Here is a 14,620-nt window from a genome sequence, read left to right as displayed (position 1 = left end):
TTCTCCAGTATGCATTTGCCTTAGGAGTCACTGGAAGTTGGATCTTCTTGACATATATAATCTCTTCTTAATACAAAGGTGTGATTCTTGTCCTTTCCTTAAGAAGGTGTTGAATTTTCCTGAAGTGGAAGATTTGCTTCCTTGAAGTCTTGATACACATTTTCCTTGGTTTTTGCTGAGTGTGATAGTGATAAATGGACTTCAGATGCTCATTCTTTGTCAGGGACAAGAAGAAATAAGGAGAAAACCAGCTGATTTTTAAAAAAGAAACAGCATTTCCAGGGAACACTTCAAGTAGCATTTTATAGCACAGGGAAAGAGAATTTATCACTCTTGTCCAGTCCTTCCCTCTCCTCTTTAGCCTGAGAAGTACGGAAGGAAAGTGTACCATTCTGAACAGACTGATGTAATGTCTATGAAAAGGAAGGAGATTCAGGGAATTACAAATTGGTCATCTTCACCTCAGCCCCTGGGAGATGATGAAGAAAATCCTCCTGGAAAGGATTTCCTAACACATGAAGAAGGTGATCAGGAGCAGTCAGCACGGATTTACAAAGGGGAAATCATGCTTGACCAGCCTTACTGCCTTTTGTAGTGAGGTGACTAGCCTGGTAGACAAGGGAGGAGTGATGGGTGTTGTTTACCTCGATCTTAGTAAGGCTATGGTCTCCCATAACATCCTCACAGACAAGATAACAGGGTATGGATTAGAGAAGGGGGCAGTGAGATAGATTAAAAAATGTCTGAATGGCAGAGTGTTGCAGAAGGTCACGGTACAAAGTCCTCTGAGGCCAGTCACTAATGGTGCACCCCAGGGGTCAATGCTGCGGCTGGTACTGTTTCACATCTTCATTAATGACCTGGATGATGGGGCAGAGTGCACTCCTGGAAAATTTGTAGGTGATTAAAAAAACTGTGAGGAGTGGCTGATGAGCCAGAGGGTTGTGCTGTCATGGAGAAGGACCCTGACAGTCTGGACAGGTAGGAATCTCATCAAGTTCAGCACAGAGAAATGCCAAGTCCTGTATCCGGGGATATCTGAGGGTAAGCCCCTCTGCACCAGGACAGAGTGCAGGCCATCTGACTGGAAAGCAGTTCTGCAGGGAAGACCTTGGAATCTTGGGAGACTAGAAGCTGACCATGAGCCAACAATGTGCTTTAGTGGAGAAGGTGGCCAGCAGCATCTTGGGCAGCTTTAGGAAGAAGACCATATCAGGAAAGAACAAATTATGTTTCATTCTTTGGTAGAGCTGAGTTAACTTCAAATCAGAATGGAATTTAGGCTTGGGAACATTCAGTGTCATTCAAGAGCCAAAATTTTCTATAGGAATGTTGCAGAGGATGTGGTTACCTCATCTCCAGCTCAAAATAGAGAAGAGAATGCAGATTTACTCTGTAAGAGTCTTGCAGATTTTATGTCTTTTCTGTCTGGTAAGGCATTGAGTGCCTCCTGGCAATTACCTGACTGCCTTTAGCTGTGAGATAGTTCCTGATATATACCAGTGTCTCTAAACACGCTTCATGACTTACTTCAAAAATCTGGTCCAAAGTAAAGTCAAGAAGTGGATTAATTTAAGCCAGTCAACTTCTGTGAAACAGAGTAAATACAGAACTTTATTTAAATCCAAAAATCCATCCTTGGAGTTGATTGATGTGTATGTTCTTTGGTTTGCTTCTCAGAAACCAAAAAGCACTGAAATAGTGTTGTCCTGCAATGTGTCCCTCACCCCTTTTGTAATGCAGGTCTGGAGCCTGGCTATATATTGTGGAGCACATTGAAATCTTCTAATGAGACTGACCATCATTTGACCTGTACTTCTGGTCATACTGCCTTGCTGGCTGTTTGTTACATGTGTGTTGCTCTCACAATCTGTGAAATGCTATATTGAAAGGGAAATAGCAGTGCCCTGGCTTTTTTTGTGCCCCCAGTTTTTATTTTCGAGGTGTATTAACCTCGTCCCCTGAGCACAGATGCATAAAGAGCAGTCGTAATATTTGATCACTTTAGTGCTTTGCCATTCGTTTCTCTCTCTCTCTGTGTCACAAACTGACTTCTAAGATCTATGTTGAACTGTATCCCAGTTATATATTAATCATTTTATCACTCTAACCTCTGGAAACAGGAATCCCAGAGGGGGAAAAAATACAGTCATCACCCAGTATATATCATGATAAACCAATATCTGGTGAAGGAAGTTCAGTGTTTGTCACTTTTAAAGGACAAATGATATTACGTGACTCTACATTTGTTAGCATTCTTTTTTGACATGTGAGTTTTAAACTCTGACTGTACCTGCCAGCCATGCAGGCTGGCAATAATAGTGTGGCAGACAACTTTTATAAAGTTGTTTATAGGGTCCCCTTTGCACCTGTCCTGTGAAACAGAATTATGTGCCTCTGATCAGATGACTCTCTTTAGAAATTGCAGGTAAATCTCATGTTGCAAAATTTATGCTAAGAAACTAAACATTGAAAGAAATACCTCTTGCCATGGTTTCTTCCTACCTGTGTGCTGAGGCACATCTAAAATCAAAGAAGGAAGAATCTTTGCTAATTGGTTTTGGAGTTGTTTTAATTGTGAAGTAATCTTGAAATCCACGGTTCTACTCCGTCTTTAGGAGCTGAGCAGATTCTTCACTGAATGGTTGGTACCTTGTATTTTCCTATTTCTGAGGAATATAACACCTCAGATGAATTTTCTGTTCTTGGACGGCTCACATTCTTCTTTATGCTTCTCAGCTTTTTACACCTTTTAACTGAAAAGAAAAATGCTTTTATGCTTCCATGAAATAGAAAGAACTGGATCTAGTTTAAACTGAGTTTTTTTCCAGTGGTTTTAATTATTTGGATGGTGGTTGTACTTCAAGGATCCTGCCCACCTTATCCTTTGTACACCGTAAAAAAAGTTGCTAAAGTTAATTGTTCATGCATGAAATGAGCCACTAGGCAGATTTAATATTTCTGTGAATTAATACTTCTTTCTTGATTTGTACGGTGTAATTGAAACTGGGAACTGAAGACACCTGAATAAGGGAGACCCTTTCTAGCCTTTGGTGATTAGGGAAGTACTGTCCTCATCCCACCTTTATCCAAGAGCAAGACTCAGTGCTTGCTGTGACTTCTTGTTGAGTCTTCCTATAGAATGAAATTTCATTAAATTCAGTTTTAAATTATGAAAATAATAGCTGTGTCTTGCATCACTTCAAGTGTTCTCCTACATTATAGGGCAAATGATCTTCTTCTGATTGTTCAAGTTATTCAATGGCTAAGTCAGACAACTCTTCTCAACTAACAGTAAGATTCAAGGGACTGAGATGGATGGTCTGTGGCAGCCTGAGCCAGCATGGTACTCCCTACTGCCATCCTGCCTGCTCAGACCTTCCTGTCTTTTCTGTGGAAGTCCTAACTTCTCCCTCACACTTCCTTGCTCACCTGACCCTGCCTTGTGTGATGGCTGAGTCAGAGTAAAGCCATTTTTCAGTAGTTCACTTTTCTGCTAGCTTTGTACACTAAGATGGCTCAGCACGGATGAATGGAGGAGCCAGTACATTAACAGGGAAAGAAATCAGGGTGGGAAGGAGAAGATGACAGATGCCCTGGTCCCTCATGAAACCACTGCTTAATGTAGACATGCTGTATGTAGACACAGGTTGGGCAAAACTGCATCCAGATTACTTCAGAATTGAAGAACTGGGCCAGAGTTCTTTAAATGCTGAATTGTGGAGAGCATTGCTTTGTTGTCTTCTAAGAAATGTAGCATATCAGAAAGCTCTGCCATGCACAAGGTGCAAGACTTTGTGCATTTAGGATTCCCCAGTGGTGAGGCAGTGAGACCCAGAGGTGAGGTGTGGTACAGATAGGAGCACTGAACGTGCAGGATGCTGCTCTGATGTTACACTCCCAAACCAGAGGGCAGGAACACATCTGGGGAGACAGGGACTGAGCATTATCATGCATATTCAAAGACACCTGTGACCTTCATCCTTGAGAAGCACAAAGTATGATCTAACCCTGCATCTCCAAGTCCTGTGTCACTTCCAAAGGTGAGAGGAGATGTAGGCTCACTGTAGTGAAGAATCCCATGACTGTCTCAGACTGAGCATCACTTACAATGTTAATATCAACTACTTGGACAAACACAGTAAAAATAATGGAGCTTGACCAGGTCTGGCAATAGCTTAGCCACTTGTGTGGGAAAGAATCTGGAGCATTGACTTTTCTCTTTGAAGCCAGCTTTTCAAGGTGGTTCACTGTCAAGACATTGATGTGGCTGTTTGGATGGAGTTTGGTCAAGGTGACAAGTTCTTGTGAAGTTCTTTTGTGTTTATATAGCTTTTGGTTGCCCTCATGTATGCATATATTTAGCCTGTCCACTTAGAACTGAGCAGGTGAAACTTGGTTAACACTACAGTAGGGATAATCTAACCTATACTGTTTGGGTGTTGGTTTGTTGGTTTTGGTTTTTTTTTTTTGTCTCTTTTAATCTTAAGGAAATTATTCTGATAATGAATGCAGTTGGTTAGGAGTTTGGAAGATGAGTGTGCAGGAAAGGATGATGTAATCTTAAGGTTCTGGCTTCCTCAGATAGCTTTTGAATGTCTAGGAGAAACACTTAAAATGTGAATCATTACTTCTGATTGACTTTAGATGAGCTAAAAATTACAGTGGCTGAAAGCATGCATTGACAAAGTCTGTAATAAGAAAATATTTTAGTATATTTGGTTTTAGTAGATTAATTTTGATCACCCAGGTTAGCCAGGCTGGTGGAAGCAGCAAGATTAGTAAACTAAACAAGTAGTTTCATATTTTAAAAAAAATGAAATAGCTTTTGTCCTTTGCAAGCATACAGCTGACGGAAGTTGTACAGAAGCTTTATACTTTTATGTGGCAGTGTTAACATATTAAAGCTTTGGGGGTGGGGTGAATTAATCAATTCCCCAAAATGTTTATATTATTTGCTGTGATGCTGCTTTATAATCCTCTAATACTCCTGCTCTGTAGGTGGTAGAAAAGGAAGAGTAGAACTGTTTAGCTCAGTTACAGCCAGGTCATCTACTTTTGCATGTGAGAAGTGTCACTAAATGAAAGTAAAGGTGCATCTGCTCATGGACAGCTCAATTTTTACAGCTTTCAATTATTTCCTTCTGAAAGTCCGTGGGGTTTAGATGCTTCAGTCGCTGGTGCATCTCCAGGCATTCAGTTCTTTTTCTCTATTTGAGACCTCTTCTGTTGTACATAGAGACTTCTTCAGATTGGGTTCTTCAGGCTGAAACTGCTGCATTCCTTCTGGCAGTTGGCCCTTTCCCCACTCTTGATGGTTGCTTCACCTCATTTGTCAGCAAATTATAAAACATCATTATCATGCTCATTACTTTGTCCTCCATTTTGTTGGGACCATCCAATTTACATTAGATATTTGTCTTATGTTTCTAAGTGCCATTTTGTTCTGCTTAAAATCATCTCCACAACCCTCTGAGCACCACTGTAAAAATCTTTAATGTACATTTTGTCTTCCAGATCTCACTGCTGATTGGATTCATCAGTGTAAATCATTCTCCATGGACAGATTACAGTGCATACAGCTTCTTTCAGATTGTCACCATGTGTGATTTGGTTATGATTTTGTTCTTCTACATTACCCACATCTTCAGGATCTACAGGAAGCTCAATTGTGTGAGCTGGCCACTTGCGGTAAGCCTGTTACATCACCTGGGTTCCTTGCCTCTCTTGGGGGTTCACATTTTAATTTCTTAGTCCTTTTTCTTGTGCTATTTCACAATGATAGGCTGTCTTTCACTTGATTCTTTGTTACCTGGTATGCAGATCCTTCTGTTATTAGTATTCAGTTCAGCAGATGCTCTAATTGTAAGGTTTTTTAGCTGATTTGGATCTGATCCTGCCCTACTTCAGACACATATAAATCCAGATTTACTCCAGGGAAGTCAATAGTGTTATTCTGAGACAACTGCAAAAAGGTACTGATTATCAAGCCTTCAGCAGATGAGTCCTAGCTCAGGTCATTTAAAGCAGCTAAGGGATTGCTAATGTACCAAATCGTAGCATTAGAATTCGTGTACTACATCGTGTCCCAAAATAAAGTCTGTGAGTGCTATTTAAGTCAAATGTGTCTCTTTTTGGTACAGTTTTAGGTAACTTAAACAATAGCAAGAAATAGGAGCCTCAGCCTGATTACCATAGCCTGGCCTTTTCTGGGATATCCTGCAGGATGTTCTGCTTCATTCCCACATTTCCTGTACACATCCATCTCTCATATCCTAGTGGAGAACTAACAAGCAACATAGAAAATGTGAGACCTGAACTTTTTCAGTAGCTCTGGGTCAGGTCACCTAATAAAGAATTCTGCATCCTAATATGGAATGATGGATTTTAATAACCTCTTAGAACATGCCTCCCTTACACATAGTGACATGTTAGTTCCACAGAGGAAGGAAAAAAGGAATGGGGAAAGCAAACTGGAGAGATGTAGAGGGATTTTGAAATCCAGGACTGGCTGGATGGCATTTAATGGAAATTATGTAAGTATTGTATGGATCTAAGATAACAGTCTGTCCATCCATCCACTTCTAACCAGAGAGGAAAATACAACTTTCTTTCTTTTTCTTTTTAGCTGAAGAACATGGTTAGGCTTTTTTCTTTTTAAATGTATGCCATCACTATCTGTCTCTAAAGGTACTTATTTATCTAGAAATAATACAGATGTAGGTATTAAAATAAAGGACTGAAGTAAGCTAATAAATGACAGTTTTGTAAAGCAGCATTTAATGTGTGCATTGCTGTAAAAGGTCTATGCCATTTTGGCCTCTGCATAGGCTGCTTGGTTTTTTTCGTTTTGTGCTTAATCGTTCCTCTATGTTCCAGAGCCACTAGTGAGTTTAAGGCACTGAAGTTTGTGGCTGCTCAGCTTCAGATAGCTTTATGGGATGTGATGCTTGAACACTGCTGCTCTTTTACAAAGCAAACAACTTCCTTATCAGTCACACATTTAAGTATCTTTAGAACAGAATAGGAAGACATATAAGAGACTTCGGGAAACTACAAGGTAGCACTGAGATGAGTTTCCTGGCAGGATTTCTACATTGCAGTCATGGGTGTGATTTGTAGTCAGTAAAGTTGCAGTGGTTCAAGAGGTGGTTCAGCGCTGACACCTTTTAAAGCTTGGAAGTATTTCTCCAGAGGGGCACTCTCTCAGCCCTGCCAGGTGTTGGTTCTCCACCTAATTTAGCCTTTGATGATTCCATTGAACCTCTGCCCATCCCTTGAATTCCTCTAAAGTAGTGGCCTGTGTATACTGCTTTATTTGCCTGCCTCTAAGGAGGCAATGGTGTGTCTAATTTGCCTGCTGCTTCATGGGCTAGTCAGAGAAAGGGTCCTTATGGAAATAATTTATTCTAGAAAATGCAAGGGTTGGGATCTTGATTAACTGAAACAAGGTTATGAATGAGGAAGGCAAGTTGCGGTCTCTCTACTTTATGGCAAAAATCCTTCTCAGCTCTTTATAAAACACCTGAGCAGAGGGACACTGGTATGATAGACTGTTTATCGTCTGGGCTTTCCTTGAACAATTTTGGGACTATATTCTATCTTGTGGTTTGAGATAGAATCTCTCCTCTCCCTTACACATGGCATTCCCTTGGTTCATGCGGATACAGTAAGCAGATATGCCCTTGCCCACCCCAGCCATGCACAAGAAACAACCCATGTTCATGTGCAAACACACATATTGGTTGCCATAAGCTTTGTGAGGATTCAGAATCAATCCACAGATAACCCCTGCTTGTAACAAGGTAAAATTGACTCCCAGACTGATACTCATCAGACCGGAGAAGAATTTAAATGTGGTGCCTTGGTGCTCTCCCAGAAAAGCCCGTGCCATCATGTTTTACTGCAGTTGTGCTTTTCGTGGCTTCCCTCCTGTTTCGAGTCTTGGTTGACCTAAGTCATTAGTAAAGCCAGCAGTAGATTCACTGCTTACTTTTTAAGATTATCAGAAGTAGGAGCATTTGGTTTTCCACTTATGGCATCTCATATAGGCTAGAGAAATATGCCTTTAAGGCTTCTTCCTTCCTCCAGAACCATCCCTTTAGTGCAGTGCAATACTTGATGCAATAGAGACATGTTTCATCCTCAGTAATGAACTATGTTGAATTGAAAGGATTGCATCCATACCCAGTAAGTAAACCTTATTCCAGTGACATTAGTAGATCTGAAGATTGTCCCTCTCCCCCTTTTTGAACAGAAACTGAGGTTTGGCACAAAATCCACTCACAAGGTGGGTTGTTAGGGGGTTTTTTAATATCGTTTTGCCTTTTTTTTCTTTGGCCTTTTTTTACTAGTGTTTTGTCCTCTGGGTTTGAGTCACTTCTGCCAACTTAATTTCTTTCTGAGGCATATCAAAATGCTTTCCTGCTAAGTTTCCCTTCTGATGCAGGCTGTGTTTGTCTTTACAGGAGTTCCTTCATTACTTTATTGGTACAATTCTGCTTCTCATTGGATCGATTATAGCAGCAGCCAAGAGTTACAATGTGACTGGACTTGTGGCTGGAGCGGTAAGACTGTGTTTATTAGTCTTGACATTTTTAAAATTGCAATATAGATATATATAGTAGAGCATTGGAAATCTGTTACTTGTACTTTTATTTTCTTACAGACTTGCCTTGCTTGTGTCTTGATTGGGTGAACTACCTTCTTACTCATTTCAGTGAATGTTCTGTAACACGGTGCCAATAAAAATATTTTGTTGTGAGACTCCAGACTCACCACTAAAAGTGGGTATTTGTCCTGTCAGTGTTGAAACCAAAGGCTTCTGCTTTAACTCACAGGAACTAATGTGTCTAGGGGAAGAATTAAGACAAATAGGTTTTGACAAAAGGCTGTTGTAGCACCTGGAACTTACCTACAGAATGTAATCTCAGTCTTTGGGTTTTGATTGCCTCCTGTTCCTGAACAGAGACCTCTTCAAGATAATTTCTCCTGAGCCGAAACCCACTGAGGCTCTGCACTGACTTACTGGAAGATGCTTTCTGCCTCTGTTGGCTGGAGGGCTTTGTAGTGTGGGTGACAGTATTTTCACAGCAGCAGGACCAGAAATACAACTCCTCCAGAATTGCTTTCAGAAACTTAGTCTGGATGATGCAAACAGACTAGAATACTTAACCTGACTTGTTATTTGGCAGGCAGCAGGGAAAGACTTGTTTGAATGGGGCAGTAAAAGAACAGTACTCAAAGGTGCTCGAAACAATCTTTTCTTTGTTGCAGAATCCTAGTGAGAAGTTTAGAAGGTGAGACTCCATGCTGCTGTCCAACTTTTTCTCCCTCCTTTCTCCCTCCCTCTTAGTCTGTCTGTCAGTTGTTGTTTTCACAAGACATAACTTGCTATTATACTACAGGAAATTTTATTTTTTTAGTATTTTGGCAGAATGGAGTAAAAAAATCACTTTTTTGGGGTCTGTTAATCTCATAAAATATGTAGCTGAATATAAAAAAGTGTTCATACATGCATGGAATATGTGTCATCTAATGCTCTGTAAATATTTGTGGTTTATTTGTTTTCCCATCCAGACTTTCGGGTTCCTAGCTACAATACTTTGTATTTTAAGCATGTGGTCGTCCTACAAGGTTTCGTGCATCACACAGTCAACAAGTAAGTATCGTGCTTAGTAACTGCCAGAATGCTTCCCAAAATGAATATTTATGTTTTCTGCCACAGGGCTATGTCTACCTGAAAGGATTTATTAATGTCTTGGTTGTTGTTACTCAAAATTACTCATGAAGCAGTAACTCCATATTTTTTGTCAACACAGACGTATCCCAGCTACTGACAGCTGTAAACAAATAACTACAAGAGCAAAATAACTTGCTTCTTGCAAATACTGAATCTATCAACACTTTCTTTTCTCCCTCCCAGTTTCCAGTGTGTTCCTTAATAAACTAGATTAATTTGTTTGTTCTTTTTCAAAGATGCATCTGTGTGACTCCATCATCTGTGCAAGATGTCTGCCTGACAAAATAGGATACCAAAGAGGAGCGTCCACTACCGAGGAGGGGGCATGGGTGTTATGTTACTAGCCTGGACAGCTGGTAGCTTTGGAAGATCTATTTGAATGCCTATGCAAAACAATGTTGTGAACCAAAGTATTTTTGCTCCCCTCCCTTCTCCCCACCCAAAGAAGTTTATAATGGAGAACCTGCTTGTTTTGGAGAAAGACAACTTTTGTCTCACAAGCTGGGCTGTGGTCATGTCCAGCTATTTGCAATAAGTGCATTTAAAACTCATTTGGACAGTCGTTTGGTTCTCCTTTCAGAGGGATAGAAAAATTGCTTCTGATTTTCTCCATCTGTTTACACAAGGGAAGTCCTGCAAATTCCTACCTGATCCTTAACTTCCAAGGATGATTTGTTAAAGGAACTGTCATAAATTAATTTGTGCCTGGATACACGGACCCAAGTCTTTGTTACCTCTTCCTATCAGAACTATGGACTTTTTCTAATATCAGCTCAGCCAGCATAAAAAATTATGAACTGCAACCTGAATACATCACTGCAAACACTCCCTCCTAGCCCCAACAGTACATGATAAAATGGAGGATTTCCTCCATGAATTTTTACAGGATATTAGCAATCAAAGATTATTCTTAAAAACTTTCCCTTGCCAAATACAGGAAAATATGTACCCAAGAATATATGTTTAATGTTTTGTGGGATCTTTTTTTTTCTTTTCACAGTAAGACCTGTTCTGTAGAAAATTTCTGTGCATTTCCCTTAAATTATTCTCTTTGGAACCTAACAGTGTTTATGGAAAGCCCATTGTGCTGCTTTCTCTTACATGTGGTGTGTCCTTTCCTCTGCCTCAGCTGGAATCCATGCTCCTGGAGACTCTGCTCAGAGCCTGGACAGAGAGAACAGTTCAGTTTTGTCCAACTTGGTATGATCATGAAGTTCTATGTAACTTCAATGCTGAGACAATTCCTTCTTGGTACCTTTCTCTTTCCTTTTTGTAGCCCATCTTGGGAGACCTGGAAATTCTTTGCAGGAAAAAAGGAAGCGCAGGCCCCTCCTCCTCCTTGGTGCTTCTCCTTTCATGTCTAACTGTGAAGTAGAGCTTGTACTTATAAATTGGTTTCTTCTGTCAAGACAACTGCATGGTGGTGAAGCAGAAGTAGGATTTATACAGTTTACCAGGGACAATCTGGAGGAAAAAGCATTTTCTGGCCTGCTATGTACTTTTGAAATTCCGCATCAATACTGCTAAGTAATTAAATGGCCCTCTTGGAAAATTCTTTTTGTGCCTTGTAGCAGGTCAACACACATTGCTGTTTGTTGCCACCTGATTTTTTTTCTCCCATCCTAATACATGTATCTTTACTTAGAATTTTTTTTTAGCTCTTAGACAAGAGAAATTGGCCAACTGCTTAAGTGTCAACAATTTTGAGTAAGTAAATGAAAATAACTGAGCAGATCCCCCTTCTAAAGGTGCACAGCTTCTGTGATTCTTCTTGCTATTCCTTTTCATAAGTGCCCTATTTACAGCAACACGGAGCAGCAAACAATTTGAAACTGCTTTAACATTAATATAGAGGATTATTCAAATAAAACTAAACAGGCAGTTATAATGTTGACTAATATTGACTAATTTTTATTTCTTTACAATGTCCAACTCTGGCCTGCTTTTCTGCCCCATACCTTCAGATGATATGTTTTGTGTTTGGTCAGAAATAGGCTGGTTTTTTTTTATTTTTAACAACCTGAATTGAGCATGCCTCAAAGACTCTCTTGCTTAAGAGAATAAACATTCTTCTGAGCTAGAAATCCCTGTTAGCAGCGTCAGTGATAGTGTAGCTTCCTTGCCCTGCCAGCACAGGACCAATCAAATGGCCATATGGGACAAGGGACTTCATTCTAGGGCATCGGAGTGAACATATCTGCAGAAGAAGGTACACACACACATATAAATGTATGTGTAATTTTTTGCAACAGGGGTGCTTGGATCACCAGTCCTTCTGCCAAGACTGACTTAACTACAGTTTTTGGAAACCAGCACTCTGACTGTAATTTGGGCTGATATGATAGATATTTAAGGATACTCCCGTCTTCTGTTCCCCTGGAGGAACGATATGTGCACTGTTTTTCCTTCACCTCCTGAGATATCACCTCAGATAGAAAGTAGAAACATTCCTAAAAGCTTTAACCTCACTTGGCAATCTGCTGCAGATGGTGTGAATGCAGCTGAGGTCTCAGTGCTGCAGTGGTAGTAGGGAGAAGCACCTGCTACGGATCGGGACTGGTGCCTGAGCTTGCTCTGAAGAAAAGGGTGTTGCCACTTTCTTCTGGATTGATGCCCTTTCTCCTGGCACTACACTAGCATTTTTTTTCAGCCTCTCACATCACTCTGTCACTTGTCAGCATATGGAATAAAAAAGAAAAAAAAAAAAAATCATAGAATTTCATGCAGTCTAACAACCAAAGAATTTCTGAACTATGCTCTGTGATCATCCAAAGAATATGTTTTGCTGCAAGTGCACTTGTTTATACTGGATCAAGAGAAATAAGCTACAGGTGCCATTTTAGTTTTTGTGCCTATCAACAGGACTAAGGTATGCCTGCAGCGTTTGCTGTTATGACAGTGCTGGGTCTATAGACCCACCATATGCTCTTAATGCGGGATGCTTTCAGGCTGGAAAACTGACATCTCTGCTGCCAGAGTTTCCTTGCTTTCCCCAAATCCTCCTTGTAAAGCATGTCTACCAAGACAAGCACAGATTTTCTGGTATCACCAGCTCTACCAGGCATCTTTGAATGACAGCTCCGTCTGGCAGGGAATTCGGCACCGCTCTACTGTAGCTCTGCCAGCAAAAGGGTTTCAAGTTTCCCTCAGTGTCAACCTGGTTCTGAAAGCTCCATCTGTCTGCAACTTTGTCAAATATGGGATTCCAGATGTTTTAGAAATAAACTCTAACTCTGTTAGCTATGTGGGTGATGTAGAAAATCAGATTGTTGTCCTGTTCATTTTTTTCCGTCCTCTACTGCAGCAGTGACTTTCTTTCTGGGGAGTGTCAGAATACGGCCTGTAACTGGAGGACAATAGGCAGAAGCCACAAAAAACCTCATCCCCTGCTGTTTTGTTTGGATGTGCTGGTTTCCAATTCTCCCACACAAAAGTTATCCATCCCTTCAGCTCCAAGATGAGTGGAGTGTATCCTTTGAGCTAACACTGATAGATTTTGGGGTTCGGTTTTTACTGAAAAATTAAAATGTAAATGTTGGGATAAAAAAATTGGTACAAACAAAAAATCATACAAACTGTTTCATACTCAGAAAATAAAAACCCTCGTGTTTGAATACTGGGAGATTTCTAACTGAGATAAGTTAGAAAGCGAATAGTGGTTTTGTCAGGGAGAAACTGGGAAAATGAGAAGGGGAAATGAAACTTTTTTAAGAAGAGGAAGGGTGGCTTTGAAAAGCTTAGGACCACGGTGCTGGATGAAGACACTGCAGGTTATGTGACAGCCTGCACACTTTTTCTGTTGTTGAGAAATGGTTGTGTTTTGCACTGTTTGGAAACAAATCACTGTGAGGGGGTTGGAGGGACAGGAGGATAGTAACTTTTAATTGGTTGTGTGTATGTGTGTGTGGCAGGGCATGTTAAGTGATGCTCAGGGAAGACAACTAGGAACTTAGGAAAAAAAAGAGCAGGCAAGAAGGAAGATCAGGTGCTAACATCAGTTGAGAGCCCATGAGGGGAGGAACTAATGTGAGTCCATTTTGCACTAATAGAAATGGTGTCAGATATCAATAGTTTCTGGCTGTTTCAGTAATTAAAGGACAAACCTGCCTGGAGTCTCTTTACTGCTTGTCTGCACTTCATAGCCTGTGTCTGGCATTTTCATGTTCTGCTAAAGCTGCAGGAGGATGCACGAGATCTGACATAGAGGCTGTGGAACATGGCATCAAGTTGCCACATGCTCTGCCTTGTTTAACTTAAAATTGCTCGGGGCCCCACTGTTCTTAGGGACAGCATGAAGCAAAATGCTGCTGCTGAGGCTGTGTGCTGGCCAGTGGCCTTAGCCATCCCTCCAGCCTGGGGCCAAGGACAGACCTGCTTTTAGACTGAGTGCAATCTGAAAGCCAGGGAGAGCTGCAGTTACGTATTGCTGGGCCCTGCTGATGCACTTGACTCTGGGGTGGCATCCTGAACGTGCTGCTGGTTGTGTGAGATGGGGGGAGGTGTGTACCAGAGAAAGGATCTGTGTGAGGCCCACATCCTGTTCTTTCTGCCTGCAGGGATTCACACCCATGTGGCAAGAAAGAGCTCTCACCACAAACCTCTGTGGTACTCTTATGCAACCCCTCTGTTGGGGCTGTTTCAGGTTTCAGACTGGAGTGCAAGTGCAAGTGCCGTGCCCTTGGCTTACCTTTTGCTCCTCTGCAGATGCACAGGGCTGCACACTTGTGAGGTCATCCTGTTGGGAACAGGCAGCCCTTGCTTTCAGTCCCTGGTCCCAGGGCTTGTTTAACCCTGCAACATGGAAGCAGGTCAGAAAGTCACTCTGGTGTGTGTCATTTTCCTCTCCTGGAGAAGGATAATTACTTTTATCCAGCACAA

The 14,620-nt window shown here is 41.1% G+C and overlaps 1 protein-coding gene and 1 long non-coding RNA gene across 3 annotated transcripts in view; one reads left to right on the top strand and one right to left on the bottom strand.

Moving 5' to 3' along the window:
• The window catches only part of CMTM7 (CKLF like MARVEL transmembrane domain containing 7), a 26,472-nt gene extending 13,466 nt beyond the window's left edge, over positions 1-13,006 (top strand). Inside the window, exons 2-5 of one of the 2 annotated variants that reach the window (XM_032695554.1) lie at positions 5,518-5,691; positions 8,469-8,567; positions 9,580-9,661; positions 9,979-13,006. In XM_032695554.1, the coding sequence (XP_032551445.1) occupies positions 5,518-5,691; positions 8,469-8,567; positions 9,580-9,661; positions 9,979-9,992 (369 nt within the window). In that variant the 3' untranslated portion in view covers positions 9,993-13,006. Of the gene's footprint in view, positions 1-5,517; positions 5,692-8,468; positions 8,568-9,194; positions 9,516-9,579; positions 9,662-9,978 lie in introns of those variants that run through there. The other variant, XM_032695564.1, reaches the window with a different exon arrangement.
• On the bottom strand, positions 2,713-14,620 carry LOC116790531. The gene is made up of 3 exons (XR_004358390.1): positions 14,430-14,620; positions 3,084-3,135; positions 2,713-2,756 (listed from the first exon to the last, which is right to left on the bottom strand). It is a non-coding gene; the product is annotated as an uncharacterized LOC116790531 (long non-coding RNA).

This window comes from Chiroxiphia lanceolata, chromosome 1 (genome assembly GCF_009829145.1).
Source record: "Chiroxiphia lanceolata isolate bChiLan1 chromosome 1, bChiLan1.pri, whole genome shotgun sequence".
NCBI lineage: Eukaryota > Metazoa > Chordata > Aves > Passeriformes > Pipridae > Chiroxiphia > Chiroxiphia lanceolata.
Note: the sequence above shows the minus strand (reverse complement) of the source record. Positions and strands in the feature narration are given on the sequence as shown.